Consider the following 15,097-nt stretch of genomic DNA (forward strand, 5'->3'; position numbering starts at 1 on the left):
TTGTTACCGTTTTGCCAAAAAAAATTGAAAAAATTTTTAATTAAAGTGTGGTTGATTTATAGTGTTGTGCCAAATTCTGCTCTACAGCAGAGTGACCCAGTCATACATATATATACATTCTTTTTCTTATATTAGCTTCCATCATGGTCTATCCCAAGAGATTGGATATAGTTCCCGGTGCCATTTTGCCAGTCTTATTGCAGGTTTTATTAAGCCCTTGCCGGAATTCTTTGAGTCATGTTGGTGTGGTATCATTGCCCTCAGTTTTAGGATCAGGAAAGTTTAACTCCTATTGACCAAAATTACATAGCTCAGATGTGTCAGAGCCAGCCTCAGTATGTCTTTGGATGCCCAGGCCCATTATTTTCTGTTTTCTCTAAGAGAAGTGCCATCAGACTATTATATTCTTTAGTAATTAGTATTTAAAATACTAACTTCCATGGGGGTACAGGGTTTAAGGAGTAGTTGTTTTTAATGGGTACAAAGGTTCAGATTTATAAGATGAAAAAGTTCTGGAGCTCTGTTGTGCCACAGAGTGAATGTACCTAAGGCTACCGAACTGTATCCTTAAAACTGGTTAAGACGGTAAATTTTAGATCATATGCTTTTACCACAATAAAAAAAAAAAAAAATTTAAGGTTAAATGTTAGTAGTAAATTCCCTTGGCAAGGGAACCTGGTAGTCCTTACTTACTTATGGCAAAATCCCTAGAAAACCAAATTTTTTTTTTTTTTTTTTTTTGCTTTTTAGGGCCTCACCTGCAGCATATAGAGGTTCCCAGGCTAGGGGTCTAATGGAAGTTGTAGCTGCCAGCCCACACCACAGCCACAGCAATGCAGGATCCGAGACGTGTCTGCAACCTACACCACAGCTCACAGCAAGATCGGATCCTTAACCCATTGAGCGAGGCCAGGGATCGAACCTGTAACCTCATGGTTCCTAGTTAGATTCGTTTCATCTGGGCCACGACGGGGACTTCACAAACCAAATTTTATTGTTAACCTTTTATTTCCTTTCTGTGGTTCAGATAAGTTACTTACTTGAAGTCTTGAAGGGTGAGAACTCCACATGAAACCTCTAAGCTTCTTCTAGGGTCCTTAGTTTTTTCCACTGACTACTCATCTAGCCTCCCGCCCCCACTGTCCCCCACCGATTTCGAAAGAACTAAATATTCTTTATGATAGATGTTTTTCTGACAGATGTTTCTGTGCCAAACTCTTCTCACCCTCTTTGAGTCCCTGGTTGGCTTGCATGGAACCCTCTTGCTTCCAACTTCTTGCATCCTGTGAGGCAGACTGTGTTTGTCAGCAGTCAAAATCCTAAGGTGAACAAGAGCAAAACCCTTGGGGGAGCTTGCACTAGGGAATTTATAAATATACCCAGTGCCCTAGCAGCATTAATTATTAATGGCCCAGTCATCTTAAAAAGGCTTTGCTGATGAGGGTGGTCATTTTTCCAGTGGCATCAAGTGGGCACCTGAGCACATTCAGGAAGACTGTAGAAATGACATAATTTAAAAAAAAAATTACCCCTTTCTAATTTTTCCCCAAGGGCGAGGACCTTGGACATCACCTGATCCAACCTAGTGTTCAATGCATTAACCTCTTCTTTCATATCCTTTGTATTTCTCACCAAAACATCTGGCATCCAGCTTCTTGAAAGCCTCCACTTACAAGTGAAGCAGTAAAGCACAGTGGTTGGGAGTTGAAGATTTATGATCAGACCTGGGTTCAAATCCCGAGCCTGCCGTTTACTGTCTGACCTTGCATGTTACCTAGCTTCTTAAAGTCCTACTTTTCCCCAGTCTGTAAAATGGGACTGATCCTTGGGCCTTCCTTATGTCTTCTGAAGTATGTATACTATTTGGCTTTGGGATCATAAGTTGTACTCAACAATATCTCAATTATTAAGTGTGTTTATTACAGTTTCAAATGATTTTTTATTATTAAGTATAATTTATTATCGTTTCAAATGATTTTGATGGTATTTTGCATAGGTGATATTTACTTGGCACCTGTGTATTTCTCACAGTGAGTGCCTCTGTGATTTCCAGGTATGGGTCCCAGATTGCCTCATGGCAAACTTGTCCTCATGACAACTCTTCTAAAGATAATTGTCCTGACTTTTGAGACTAAATGCGTGTGTCTCTTTGGTCAGTCTGCATTAGAGTCCTTCGTTGTCCAGTTGTTCCTGAACTCATTTTAAGATTGACTCAGCATTTATTCAGTGTCTCTCATGTGACCAGCACTGGGCAAGGTGCTGTGGATGTGGATGAGTGAGGTATCATTGATCTCATTGGGCTTATGAGTCTGGAAAGGGGGACCACTTCAGACCTTGAATGGAGAAGGATAGTTCAGGAGTGCAGAGGCCATGGCAGGGGCATTCCCAGATGGGAAAGAACCCCTGGGCAGACTTTAATTCATTTATAGTCAGGAGAAGAGTAACCTGCAGCCATCCTCAGTATCACTGACTTTGTCCTGGCATCTGTTTCTCTTCTTTCTTCCCATCCATCCGCGCTTTCCCACAACAAAACTATTTCAGCATTTTACTGCTGGTGGAAAGATACTCTATCATAGAGATTTGCAACACAGACTCTAAGCCAGACATCTGAGTTTGATACCTACTCTGGGGTGAGTTGTTTGTCCTCTCTGCCTCATTTCCCTTCTCTAGAAAATGGGGATAATAATAGCATCTAAACCAGTCAAATCCATATGAAAACTGTAAGAGTAAACCTACAAAAAGACATTTACAACAGTCCTAGCCCTTTTATGCTCTCACCCAATGTCATTTACTAGCTCTTATTCTTGATACATTTGGGTTTTAGTTGTCAAAATTAAGTAACAAAGCTCCTACAACTTCCTGATGTTTTATTTTTTTTTCCCCCACAGTGACGTTTAAACTTTATGTTCTTTATGTTGGGCATTTTTTTTCCCCTTCTATTTGATTCTTTGAAATGGTTTATTTCAAGCTAATGACTTTAAAAAACAAAGTGGAAGGAACACTCAGGGAGGAAACTATCCTAAGGGAATTGGAGTCTAGAAATAACTATTCTGAGAGCACAAGGGCCTCTTGTATTATCACAAACAAAGAATAAAAGTCCCAGTTTACTTGTGCTAACAGTACTCAATTGATATTCAGAGAAGGGGACCATCCAAAGAGAAAAAAATAATAATATTTTACAGTTGCCATTTACTTGGAAAAATATTCATTTTGGTGGAGCAGACCATTGAAGAACTTGATTCAGACCAAGTTTGGGGCACATACCCATGGTGTGTCTACCCTTTCTTTATTTGTCCTATTTAGACTCTGGCTTTCGTCTATCCATTGTGTAGCATCTACACTGGAAGTGAAATCTTGTCCCTCAGGTTAATGTGCTAAATGAAAACCCAGCAAAGAGACAATATATTCATGTGAACAGAAGTCGCTTCTTCCTCTTCCTTAGCTCCAAAGGTGTTATTTTGACCTAATTATGATGTTAACTGTTTATGGGAGGATTTTTCTAACTCCGAAGGGAAACCACACACCATTTTTAAATTTGCACAGCTTGGAGACTAATTTTTAATTATAAAGGCATCTTGTCTTAATCAGCCTTCCTTTTAGTAGCTTCACTGAATAATAGCCATTAATGCAAAGAATGTAAACCATCATTTAGGGCAAGGTCTTTCAACCTTGGTACTGTTGACATTTGGGATGGATAATCCCATGTAGTGGAGACTGTCCTGTCCATTGTAGGATGTTTAGTAGCATCTCTGGCTTCCACCCATGAGATGCCAGTTGCACCTTGTCATCCCACTGTGACAACTAAAAATGACTCTAGACATTGACAAATGTTCTCTTGGGAAAAGAGGGCAAAACAACCCCTAACAGAGAAGATTTAGGATACTGAGTAGCTTGCTTTAGCCCTACATATCCCCTGGTTTCTATGCTCAGATTTTCATTGCAGTCCAATAAATTGGTGCAATGGACCAAGAGATGCTTGGAAGTTGACATGGCAGGTAGTTTTGCTGATCAAGGTGAAAATTAGCTCAACTGTCCCCAAACTGTAGAGTAGGAATATAGTACTTTCTAGAAAATTATATTATTAAACATAGCAGCTTATCAGTCACTTGAGAAGCAGGTATACTGTTTCACCTATTTTATCTCAGTTTTTACAAAACCCTGTTGGATGAGTGACATCATTGCCAATTTTCAGAGAGGGACATCTCACTCGAAAGAGATTAATGCTCTTGACTCTGTTAGGTCAGTGACAGAGTCATGTTCTAACCTGGGTCTCTGACTCCTAAGCCCAGGTTATAAATGACTGTACTGTTAATTTGTAATTTGAATATCCACACTTGGTTAGAGAGCAAATGGGTTTTTATTTGCCCAGGTTAGGTTGGAAATTAATTGAAAACTGCACTTTCTAATTGGTTAATATCAGTAGGTTGACATCAACTCCCAAATACTGCTATTAACATGGGAAGTAAACTTCCTATCCAAAACTCCCTCTCAGTTATAGCAAGAACCTTGACTCTCCTCTTTGTAAAATCAGCAAGATAAGCTACACCAAGTGCCTTTCTGCTTCTGTGCCTGGCTCAGCACAGGAGCCTAGCAAATGAAGTTTTCCCCAGAAAGATATTCTGGCAGGCTCTACACTGCCTGATCCTAACCAGCAAGTAATAGAAAAGCAGGCAAAGTGGGAAACCCTCCAGAGGATTATAAGCTGCTTCTTCAACTGAAAGTAATGATGTCTGACCTCGATGGAGTGCCCGATAAGGCGTCTCGTTACAGAGATTTTAATGCATCTCTCTTTTTGATCAGCACTGCTGTCAATCCATGCCATTCAGAGCGATCTTCTCTGTAGTTTTTAACCCCTTCCCACTCCACCTCTTTCTGGATCTCCCCCATTCCCACCTGCCCTGCCCATCTATCTCTCTCTCCCTCTCGTGCTTCTGTCTTTCTCTTCCTGTTTCCACCCTGCCCTTTGAATCTTTTTTCTGTCTCAATCCCAGTTTTTGATTCTTTTACCTTTTCTGTCTCCTGTTCTGCATTTATTAAGTATATATATATATATATATATATATATATATATATATATATACAGAAAATACAGATAATCTTCCTTTAGATTATGGTTAGAAAATATATTCTTGTCCTGGAGAAGCTTTTAATTAGATATCTGTTCATTGTAGATCCAATGATGACTTAGAGGGTTTTTTCCAAAGCTGATTGTACATATCACTTGCCTATTATTTATCCCTAACAAATTATCATAATGACACAATTGAATGTTTTGCATACAATTTTCATATGAAATATTATACGTGTGATTTATATCTCTCCAGCTTAGGTAATAATTTTTTTTAGCTCATTGCATTGACTCTCAAGTCATATTCTTGGTTTATGAATACCTGGTAGTTCTTCCCAAATCTGAAACTCCAGAAGGATTGGAGTATAAAGCTTTCGAATCTAGAAGGGTTACCACATGTCATACCAGCTTTGTAAGTTTTGACTTCCTAATTCCACAGTGCTGTATTGAGACATCTGGGCACCTTTCACTTTGCTGTATTAAGCTGGACAAGAATAAAACTGAACACACGTAGGGCAAGGTTGTCCCTGGAAGGTGACCTGTTTCATATTAAAACCACTGAACGAAATGACTGCTAATAACCAAAGTCAGTTTTTTATCAGTTCCTTAACTGGAGGGCCTTGAAATATGGTTCAAGGGCAATTTAATTTATCACAATGCGTTGTACATATGCATATGTATAGCGAGGTATGTGTATTACATTGCATATACATAATTTAAATGCTGTCTTCACAGAGGTAAAGGGCTGAGTGGAAAAGAGAGATGTGCTCTCCTGATCTGTCTCTCCTGGCTGACCCCAGGCCCAATCATGCTATAGAGCAAGTTTCATATTAACCTGTTGAAAAATACCTTATTCTGTACCCAGCCCTCCCACATCTTTCTAGCTAGGGGTTAAATTCATAGAGTATTTATATAGAAGCTATGATTGGAGTGAGATGGCTGATGGCTACCAGTGAGGAGGAACACATTTGACTCTATCTTTATTTCATGGTATATTTGCATCTGTATTTGGTGGTTATTTGAAAGAAAGAAATGTGCCATGTTGCAGTACAATCTTGCCCAGGTACCTCTTGGTCACTAAATATTTTAACCACACTTGAATGCTGTCCAAATTTACTTTTCTCAGATATAGAGTAAAATTCAGAGTGTGTAATCAAGTCAGGGAAAGACCGAATGACATAAAGTCTTACCTGGTAATAATGGTTCCCAGAATTGAGTTCCGCTGGAAATGGGACGTTTCTGCGGTGGAAATAATGAAGTCACTTAACTGTTTCCCAACAGTTTTGACTTAGAACTTTATTTCAGAGAGTAGGAAGAGGAAGTGTCTTGGATCTCTTAGATCTACAAAAGTGGGTGCATCAAACTCAGGCAGTGAACTGCTTTCAGGGAACTGCAGATAGAGCATAAGGAAGTCAATTGAGAGAAAAAAAAGGTTCACTCGTTGAAAATATTCAGTTCATAACTGGAGATAATCACTCGTAAGCTAGTTTGGGAAGACTTTTTTTGTTTAAAGTTTTGTTCTTTTATCAAAGTCATTGGGCTCCCTCTTGTGGTTTTGGGAAAGATTTCAGTTTCAAGGAAAACCGCTTTTCTTTAGCAGTAGACCATTTCTTTTTCAATAAGAGAACACTTTTCATTGCTTTTCCTTATAAAGGAAGGGAGAGAAGAAGGGGGAGAGGAAGCGAGGGAAGAAGGAAATTGATTTTGGTGAAAAACCTAGTTTGGTGACAAAGCCATTCTGCATAGAACCTTATTGTCTAATAATAGCCAACATTTCCTGAACATCTATCTACTCTAAGCTACTAGGTGGCCTTGGTAATGAGTTTGCCATGTTATCCATTGTCTCCACACTCAGAATAAACCTATCAGCTTGGTGGTATAATAATTTATTGGTGTGAAATTTTCTCTCTCTAAGGGAACCCACTCAGGCAGCCATATATCTGTGAATGAATGGAAAAGTAAACATCTCAGGTTTTCCTACTTTTTTTTTTTTTTTTTTTTTTTTTTCTTTTTAGGACCACACCCGCCACACAGGGAGGATCCCAGGCTAGGGGTCTGATCAGAGCTGTAGCTGCCAGCCTACACCACAGCCACAGCTATGCAGGATCCGAGCCTTGTCTGTCACCTACACCACAGCTCACAGAAACACCAGATCCTTAACCCACTGAGTGAGGCCAGGGATCAAACCCTCAACCTCATGGTTCCTAGTTGGATTTGTTTCCACTGTGCCATGATGGGAACGCCTACTAAAATTTTTTTTAAATAACTTTTTACATCATACCATTTCTTTTAAATAAAATCTGGAATAGCCTATGAGTTTTTGCTGAACAACTTAGGAATTATTCGATGATTCATTTCCGTTACTGTTTTCCTCTCTCTCCAGTTACCCGTCTCTGGAAACTTGATTGATCTTTATGGAAACCAAGGCCTGCCACCCCCAGGCCTCACCATCAGCAACTCCTGTCCAGCTAACCTTCCCAACATCAAAAGGGAGCTCACAGGTAAATACCCAAAGAACTTGCCCCTTATTTGGGATTTTCTATTTATTTTCTGATAAGCAAACTTATCCAAATAGTGACCTCCATCCAGAACCATTTCCAACTCGCAGACCTCCTTTTTTAGGTCTATGCAATTGTTAAAACATTGAGCAATATTTTAGGATAGAGGATGTATACTTGAAAATCCTGGTTTCCAGGTTTTCTTGCGATTCTTGCATTCAGGCTGCCATTACTCCATGGCACCATTACTCTGTGACACCCATCATTGTGTCTTTGACTGCTGTCCCTTTGAGGCTGGGGGCAGCAGGCAACACTTTCAGTCATAAGAAGTCTCTACCCAGTTGGATATTTTCCTGATTTACTAGAAACATTTGAGTTCAAGAACCCTGGTCTGAATTTTTCCTTTGACACACTTTCAAGCCTGTAATGGAGGCAAGGTAAGAAGATATTTCTTATATCTTTAGGTGCCTCCTGTTATTTTTGCTATATCATGTGTAAAAGATTTATTACATGGAGTGAAAAAATAAATGGTAAAACGGAGCATCGGGTATCATTTGTTCTTGAGGCAAGTGTGAAATTACCTATTTTGCCATTTTTGTTTAATGCTTTAGGGAAGGCATTTGGCCATTAAAACATGACGAAACTGTATTAGAACTGGCGTTCTGCCATGCTGAATTTTATGGCTTTCACCTCTCCCCCCCCCACCCCTTTTTTATTTGGTCCTTCCATCCACAAGATTGGGTAAATTGACTGAGACTATGGAATGTAGATTTGGTACAAAAAAAATTCCTATTCTTTTCAAGGGTATCTTAAAAAAACACTTTAGAAAACTGTGTCAGGAGAAAGGCTTTTAAAAAAATTGTTGACTTTGTTTTAAAAAGATAATTAATTAATTAATACATGAAAACCATCGAAAGCCAATAAAAAAGTAAGTACCTTCCCAGGAAGGAAGGAAGTCTTAGAAAATATAGCTAAATGAACTCTGCGTTAAATAATGATAAAATATGGTTAGAGTGACATGCGTAAAATTCTTACCTGAGTCCAAAGTGGAGTTTTGAATTGTATATATGATTGTTTCTTCAAAAAGAAAAGAGGCAAGGGAGTGGGTGATAGGGAGAAATGAGTGAAGGAAGTGCACTCTCTTACTCAGTTTAAGAAAAAAGCAGATGTAATGTTTGCTATACTCTAGAGTCACTGGTATCTTAGAAAATGATCAATCCAGACTAGATGAGCGCAAAGTGCCAGAAAAAGTAGAAAGGGAACAGGAAGTAGGGTTCTGACTGCTGATCGCTCTGGAGGCAACATGCTGTAGATGAAAAAGAATAGCCTTGAGAGTTAGCAGATCTGACCTAAGAGGAAAGATAGCTTCATGAAGTCCAGTTTTCTCACCTGAGTTAGGGTACAGTGGAAACAGAAGCCATTTGAAGGAGGATTTGAAGAGGGGAGGTTTAAAATAAAGAATGATGGAGTTCCCATTGTGGCTCAGTGGCTTAAGAATCTACCTAGTATCCATGAGGATTTGGGTTTGATCCCTGGCCTCCCTCACTGGGTTAAGAATCCTACATTGCTACTAGTTGTGGCATTGGTCAAAGATGTGGCTTGGATCCAGTGCTGCTATGCTGTGGCTGTGGCATAGGCCAACAGCTGCAGCTCCAATTCAATCCCTAGCCTAGGAACTTCTATATGCCATTGGTTCGGCTGAAATAAATACATAAATAATAAATTGTCAGCCATGTATAGGCAGTCAGCTCCTAAGAGAAGATAATACTAAGAGTAATCTAAGGATGCAGGGAAGTACCCAGACCTGGAAGAGAACCTACTTCCAGCCTCGGTGGGAAGGATGTGGTTGTAGCCACTTGATGGCAAAGTAGTTCACTGTGGTGCCTTGACCAGAGCTGGTCCACAGCTGGTGGGTGGAGGTTGATAGACAGAGAACCAAGGGGTTGGGCTGGCAAGTTGAAAAAAACAGAAAAAGAAAACAACCAAAAAAGTTAAGATACTGCAGTGGAGGGTATGTGAGTAAAAGCTGCCTGTCATGCTTCTGTGTGAGGAAAAAAAAAAAAAGAAAATAATTTGGATTGATCTCCCCCATGGAAATAATTCAGTTTCTGAATGATCTATTTGTATATCTATCTATCTATCTGAATAGACATAATAATATACATATAATAAATATGCTATAAGCTAGGCTAAGAAGATTTCTATTTGGAGATAAAATTCTGAATTTTGATAGTGTAATATTTAGGATATCACTTCTGAAAAGAAAATAACAGAGGTTCCTGAATTCCAGGATTAGTCAAACAACATTTTTTTTTTTTTTTTTTAGTTTTGTTTTGCTCTCTATCAGGGAGAAAGTATTCCCTTATCAAAGAGATCTCACAAGAATGGTTATGCAAATAGATTTTTCCAAATGGAGTTGCCACCAAATGCCTCTGTACCCTATTTTTTTTTAAAACTTAGACTAGTAAATGGTTGCCCCGACCGATGGTCACTGAATAATTTCATCCTAGCAGGTTCCGATGGAACCTGGCTCAAGTTTGTAAATAATGAGTTCATTTCCATGAACCAGTTAGACATTTCTGAGCTTCTCTGCTCAGTATTCATGTAAGTAAGTGTGTTACAAAGCCATCAGAGATGGAAAAGTTCCATTGCCTGTGAAGAAAATTCAACTCAGGATAATATACTGTCAACAGCAAATTCCTGTAGTTTCTGGTTATTTATTTATTTTTCCTTGTTTGTACTCATATGTTTATAGTCCATTAGACATCTTTGTTACTGGTGTTTCACCCTTTTGTAGAAGCCAAGTTTTTGCGTTTATTTAATAAATACTGCTTTTGAAAAAAATACAGGCCTTTTAAAAGTCAAAAATTTTTAAACCCTATTTTTATTTAGCATCAGGTCGGATAAGCATCCGTTTGTGTAGAAAATGAGGTGTTTTGTCATTTCCACTCATGTGCCTTAAACAGTTCTTATTTCTGATTGCTTCATTCACATGCACAGCATGCATTTTTCCCACAGAGTCTGAAGCGAGAGCGCTGGCCAAAGAGAGGCAAAAAAAGGACAATCACAACTTGAGTAAGTTGGTTTTATGTTCATTGAATTGAAGTTGATGTTCTCCCTTAAATCAAAAATTTTACAGAGATTCTGGAGGGAAATTGATTTTACCTGTTGAAAGTACATTTTTTTTTTTGGAAGAAAAAATTGTTTTAGAGGGACATGTTCTCTATATATTAATCTCAGATTAAATTGAATTTTGTGCACACCTACACACACACACTTGTTTTCAATATCCTAAGGAGCTTTTTTTTTTTTTTTTTTTTTTTTGGTAAGAAGGAGCTTGGATCCCCAACTACCCAATTATAAGTTGCTCACACTGGAACTTATTAACAAAGGGGGATTTCGGGATCACCTTCTCCAGTGAGATTTAAAATTAAAAAGAAAGAAAAACTTCTGGAGGGCAATCATTGGGTGAGGGGAGGTAGTCTCTCAAATTTCTGGCTTTACCTGTGACTTAAAAAAAAAAAGTCTTCTAACATTTAAAAAATTGTTTTTATGCATTTAATTTACTCTTGATCAAATTTTTAAGTTTTTTCCTATGAAAACTTAAGATTTTTATTTCTTCAGCAAGTAAAAGAGGCTGGGGAGAAAAAGGGTTTGGTCTTGGACGGAGAAAATTGTGTGTACTTGAATTTCTCCTCTCATGGCTTCCTGGCCTCTTTTTCTTCAGTTGATTTTTAAGAATATAAGTTATGGATAAACACTTAGTCCTTATAAAAATGATACAATAAGGCCAGAGTTCTCTGATCCCTAAAAAGAATCATTGTTGTTGTTTTTCAATTTGCAGTTCATCTTACCAACCTCTTTCTAAATCTTAAAGAATACACACTCTTGGAGTTCCTGTCGTGGCTCAGTAGTTAGTGAACCCGACTGGTATCCATGAGGACGTGGGTTCTATCCCTAGCCTTTCAGTGGGTTAAGGATCTGGCATTGTGGTGTGCTGTGGTGTAGGTCCCAGACGTGGCTCGGATCTGGCATTGCTGTGGCTGTGGCATAAGCCAGCAGCTACAGCTCCAATTTGACCCCTAGCTTGGGAGCTTCTGTATGCCATGAATGTGGCCCTAAAAAGACCAAAAAAAAAAAAAAAGAATATACACTCTTGCACCAGCAGGCAGAGGTAATAATAGTATTGTTTTGTCTACGATTTAACACAAAAGTATCATATTGTCTGTATCTGTTGCTGCCTGCTTCCCTACTGAACAGTATGTCCTGAAGATCTTTTGCCATTATTAATCTAGATCTATCTACTTTTTTAAAGAACTGTTGCATAGTATTCCATGGTATGACTTGTGATATTTAGTAATCCTCTTATTGCTAAATGGTTATGTTGTTTCCAGTATCTCCCTGTTATAAACAATCCCACAGTGAACATTTGGAGACATGTCTGTCTGTGTACAGGGGAGTCTGCTTCTCCTGGTTAAATGCTAAGAAGTGGAACTGCTAGGTCCTTGCAGGGAGGGCATTGTGTGTGCGTTTTTTCTTTTAATAGATCCTGTCCTTCCCAGTTTCCGTCCACATATAAGAATCTTTCTTCATCTTTTAACCAAGAGATTGGGACTGATATTTCCAAGGTTTCCTCTAGCTTCTAGATAATTTTACTCTAAAGTATTTCTTCTTTTAAAATACCTTAGAAGTAAGGAGTATGAGGCAGTATCTAAAACTTCTCCTGAGTGAAATGTATAAAGCTAAGTTGAATCTTGTCCAAAGCAATATCTGCCTTTATGTAGCCCCTAAACTCTCAAGTTTAGGCTTGGCAGTAAAGTGCAGACAAGATCCGCCCCAATTCTGAAGGCTGTAAAACAATCTTAAGATCTTATCTGGAGTCCCGTGGTGGCTGAGTGGTAAAGGACTTATCATTGTCGCTGCTGTGGCTCAGGTTGGATTCCTGGCCCAAGAACTTCTGCATGCTGTGGGCACAGCAAAACAAAAACAACAACAACAACAACAACAACAAAACGAAAAAAAAATCAAACTATTAAAAGTTAATACGCAAGGTTTGATTGCCTGTAAGCATAGATTTTCCTTCTCTAGGTATTTATCTTTAAGAATATTTACCAAAAGGGTCATAAGAAAAGCATTGATTTATTCACTCATAGCTACTTTATGAACCCCATTATGTAGAAGGTACTTTTTTTTTTTTTACACTGTTGTACCAATTTCTGCTCTACAGCAAAATGACTCTTAAATATTCTTTTTAAAATACTGTTTTCCATCACGGTCTGTCCCAAGAGACAGGATATAATTCCCTGTGCTATATAGTAGGACCTCATTGCTTATCCATTCTAAATGTTAATAGTTTGCATCTGCTAATCCCAAACTCCCTGTCCATCCCACTCCCTCCTCACTTCCCCTTGGCAACCACAAATCTGTTCTCTTTGACTATGAGTCTGTTTCTGTTTTGTAGATAGGTTCGTGTCATATTTTAGATTCCACATATAAGTGATATCATATGGTATTTGTCTTTCTAATTTACTTTACGTAGTATGAAAATCTCTAGTTACATCTATGTTGCTGCAAATGGCATTATTTTGTTCTTCTTTATGACTGAGTAGTATTCCAGTGTGTCTGTGTTTGTGTGTGTGTGTGTGTGTATCACACCTTCATTATCCATTCATCTGCTGATGAACATTTGGACATTTATGTGTTTCCATGTCTTGGCTCTTAAGAATAGTGCTGCTGTGAACATAGGGATGCATGTATCTTTTTGAATTACAGTTTTGTCTGAATATATACCCTGGAGTGGAATTGCTAGATCATATTATAGCTCTCTTTTTAGTTTACAGGGTGCTTTGCTATAGCCATGAACCAGAGAGACAGGTCTTCTATCATGAGGCACTAACATTCACATCAGGGACAGATAGATAATGTGCAGATGATGTTTTCAGCATAGGATAAGAACTGTGATAGGAATGAAAAGAACATGCCAGGACTGGAAAAAATAGTCATTATATCATTGAAAAAGGGGGAAAAATTAGAAATAGCCTAAATACTCATCAGTAAAAGATTTGGAAATAAATTTTGGTACATCCTTATAAGGGATACTCAATGATTCTTAAGAAGAATGGGATTGGTCTTTACCTCTCTACAATATATTACTAAGTGAGGAGAGCAAACAGCAGAAAAATATCTATAGGATCCCACTATGTAAAAAAAACACACTTTATAGGTGTGTGTGTGTGTGTATAAGAAGAGTCAGTCTTATCATTGACAGTTTCCTCAGGCATATAGACAATGGCTGGTGCAAAGAGTTGGTTTTTACTTTTTTTTTTTTTTTATACATTTGTGTATGTTTAGTAGTTTTTGAAAGCCTGTATCTCTTTTATAATAAAAGTGATTGGGCAGGAATTCCCGTCATGGCTCAGTAGTTAACGAATCCAACTAGGAACCATAAGGTTGCAGGTTTGATCCCTGGCTTCACTCAGTGGGTTAAGGATCCAGGCGTGAGCTGTGGTGTAGGTCACAGACGTGGCTCGTATCTGGCATTGCTGTAGCTCTGGTGTAGGCCGCTGGCTACAGCTCAGATTAGACCCCTAGCCTGGGAACCTCCAACTGCTGCGGGTGTGGCCCTAGAAAAGACAGAAAGACCAAAAAAAAAAACAAAAAAAAAAAACCCCAAAATGGTCAGAGTAGGCACTGAATTAAAAACTAAAATGCTGGAGTTCTTGTGGATCAGTGGGTTAAAGATCTAGTGTTGTCACTGCAGCAGTTTGGGTCACAGCTGTGGTTCGATCCCTGACCCAGGAACTTCCACATGCTGTGGGTGTGGCCAAAGAATAAATAATAAAATAAACATAAAATACAGTACGTACAAATGTTGACAATGAGAGGTGTTAACAATATGCTGTTAGGTGAGAAAAGATCAATGCAGAATGGTTTTTAGGGTAATTTACTTAAACTGTGCGCTCTTTATTGAATACAATATTTACTGGGGGCTTACTATATGCTAAGGTTATATGGGTGCTTGGAATGCATTAATGAATGGACATATAAGTAGATGAACAAACAAAAATATGCAGATATTAAATGATATAGAGCTCTATGAACTGAAGGAAGAAAAGCAAGGAAGGAAGGAAGATTGGGGATATGAGATGATAGAAAGTTCTGTGAGGAGACATGGGGGAAGAATGTCAAGAGGGGCTGGTTTACATCTATGGAGGTAGTCAGGGAAGACTCTTTAGTAAATCTGAATCACTCTCTGCAAGAGGTGAGGGCAGAGCCATTCATTTATCTGGGGGAAGAGTGTTCCAGGCAGGAGGAACAGCAGCATGAGGTCCTAAAGTGGAGAGTGTGTCTGGCATGGTTGAAGAAGAGCAGGAAGGGTTGGGGGAGCCCAGGTGAATCACAGTGGAAAGTGCTGTTGGAGTGGGAGAGGAGTAGAAATGAGGTCAGAGAAATGGGAGCCCCTAGATCCCTATGAAATGCCTAGAGGACTTGGTTTTTGTGTAGGTGGGAGGGGAGGCAGGTGGAGGGTTTT

The 15,097-nt window shown here is 38.8% G+C and overlaps 1 protein-coding gene across 16 annotated transcripts in view; it reads left to right on the forward strand.

Annotated features, from left to right (window-relative positions):
• MITF (melanocyte inducing transcription factor) overlaps nucleotides 1-15,097 on the forward strand; it is a 243,903-nt gene that overhangs the window by 212,877 nt on the left and 15,929 nt on the right. For 9 of the 16 annotated variants that reach the window (NM_001425284.1, XM_084987174.1, XM_084987170.1 and 6 more), the window contains 2 exon segments: nucleotides 7,452-7,569; nucleotides 10,585-10,641. In NM_001425284.1, the coding sequence (NP_001412213.1) occupies nucleotides 7,452-7,569; nucleotides 10,585-10,641 (175 nt within the window). 16 annotated transcript variants of the gene reach the window in all.

The sequence above is a fragment of the Sus scrofa genome, chromosome 13 (genome assembly GCF_054392235.1).
Source record: "Sus scrofa isolate SSC_HxYL_T2T_F1_AM1 chromosome 13, Sscrofa_HxYL_maternal_Yorkshire_Landrace_v2.0, whole genome shotgun sequence".
NCBI lineage: Eukaryota > Metazoa > Chordata > Mammalia > Artiodactyla > Suidae > Sus > Sus scrofa.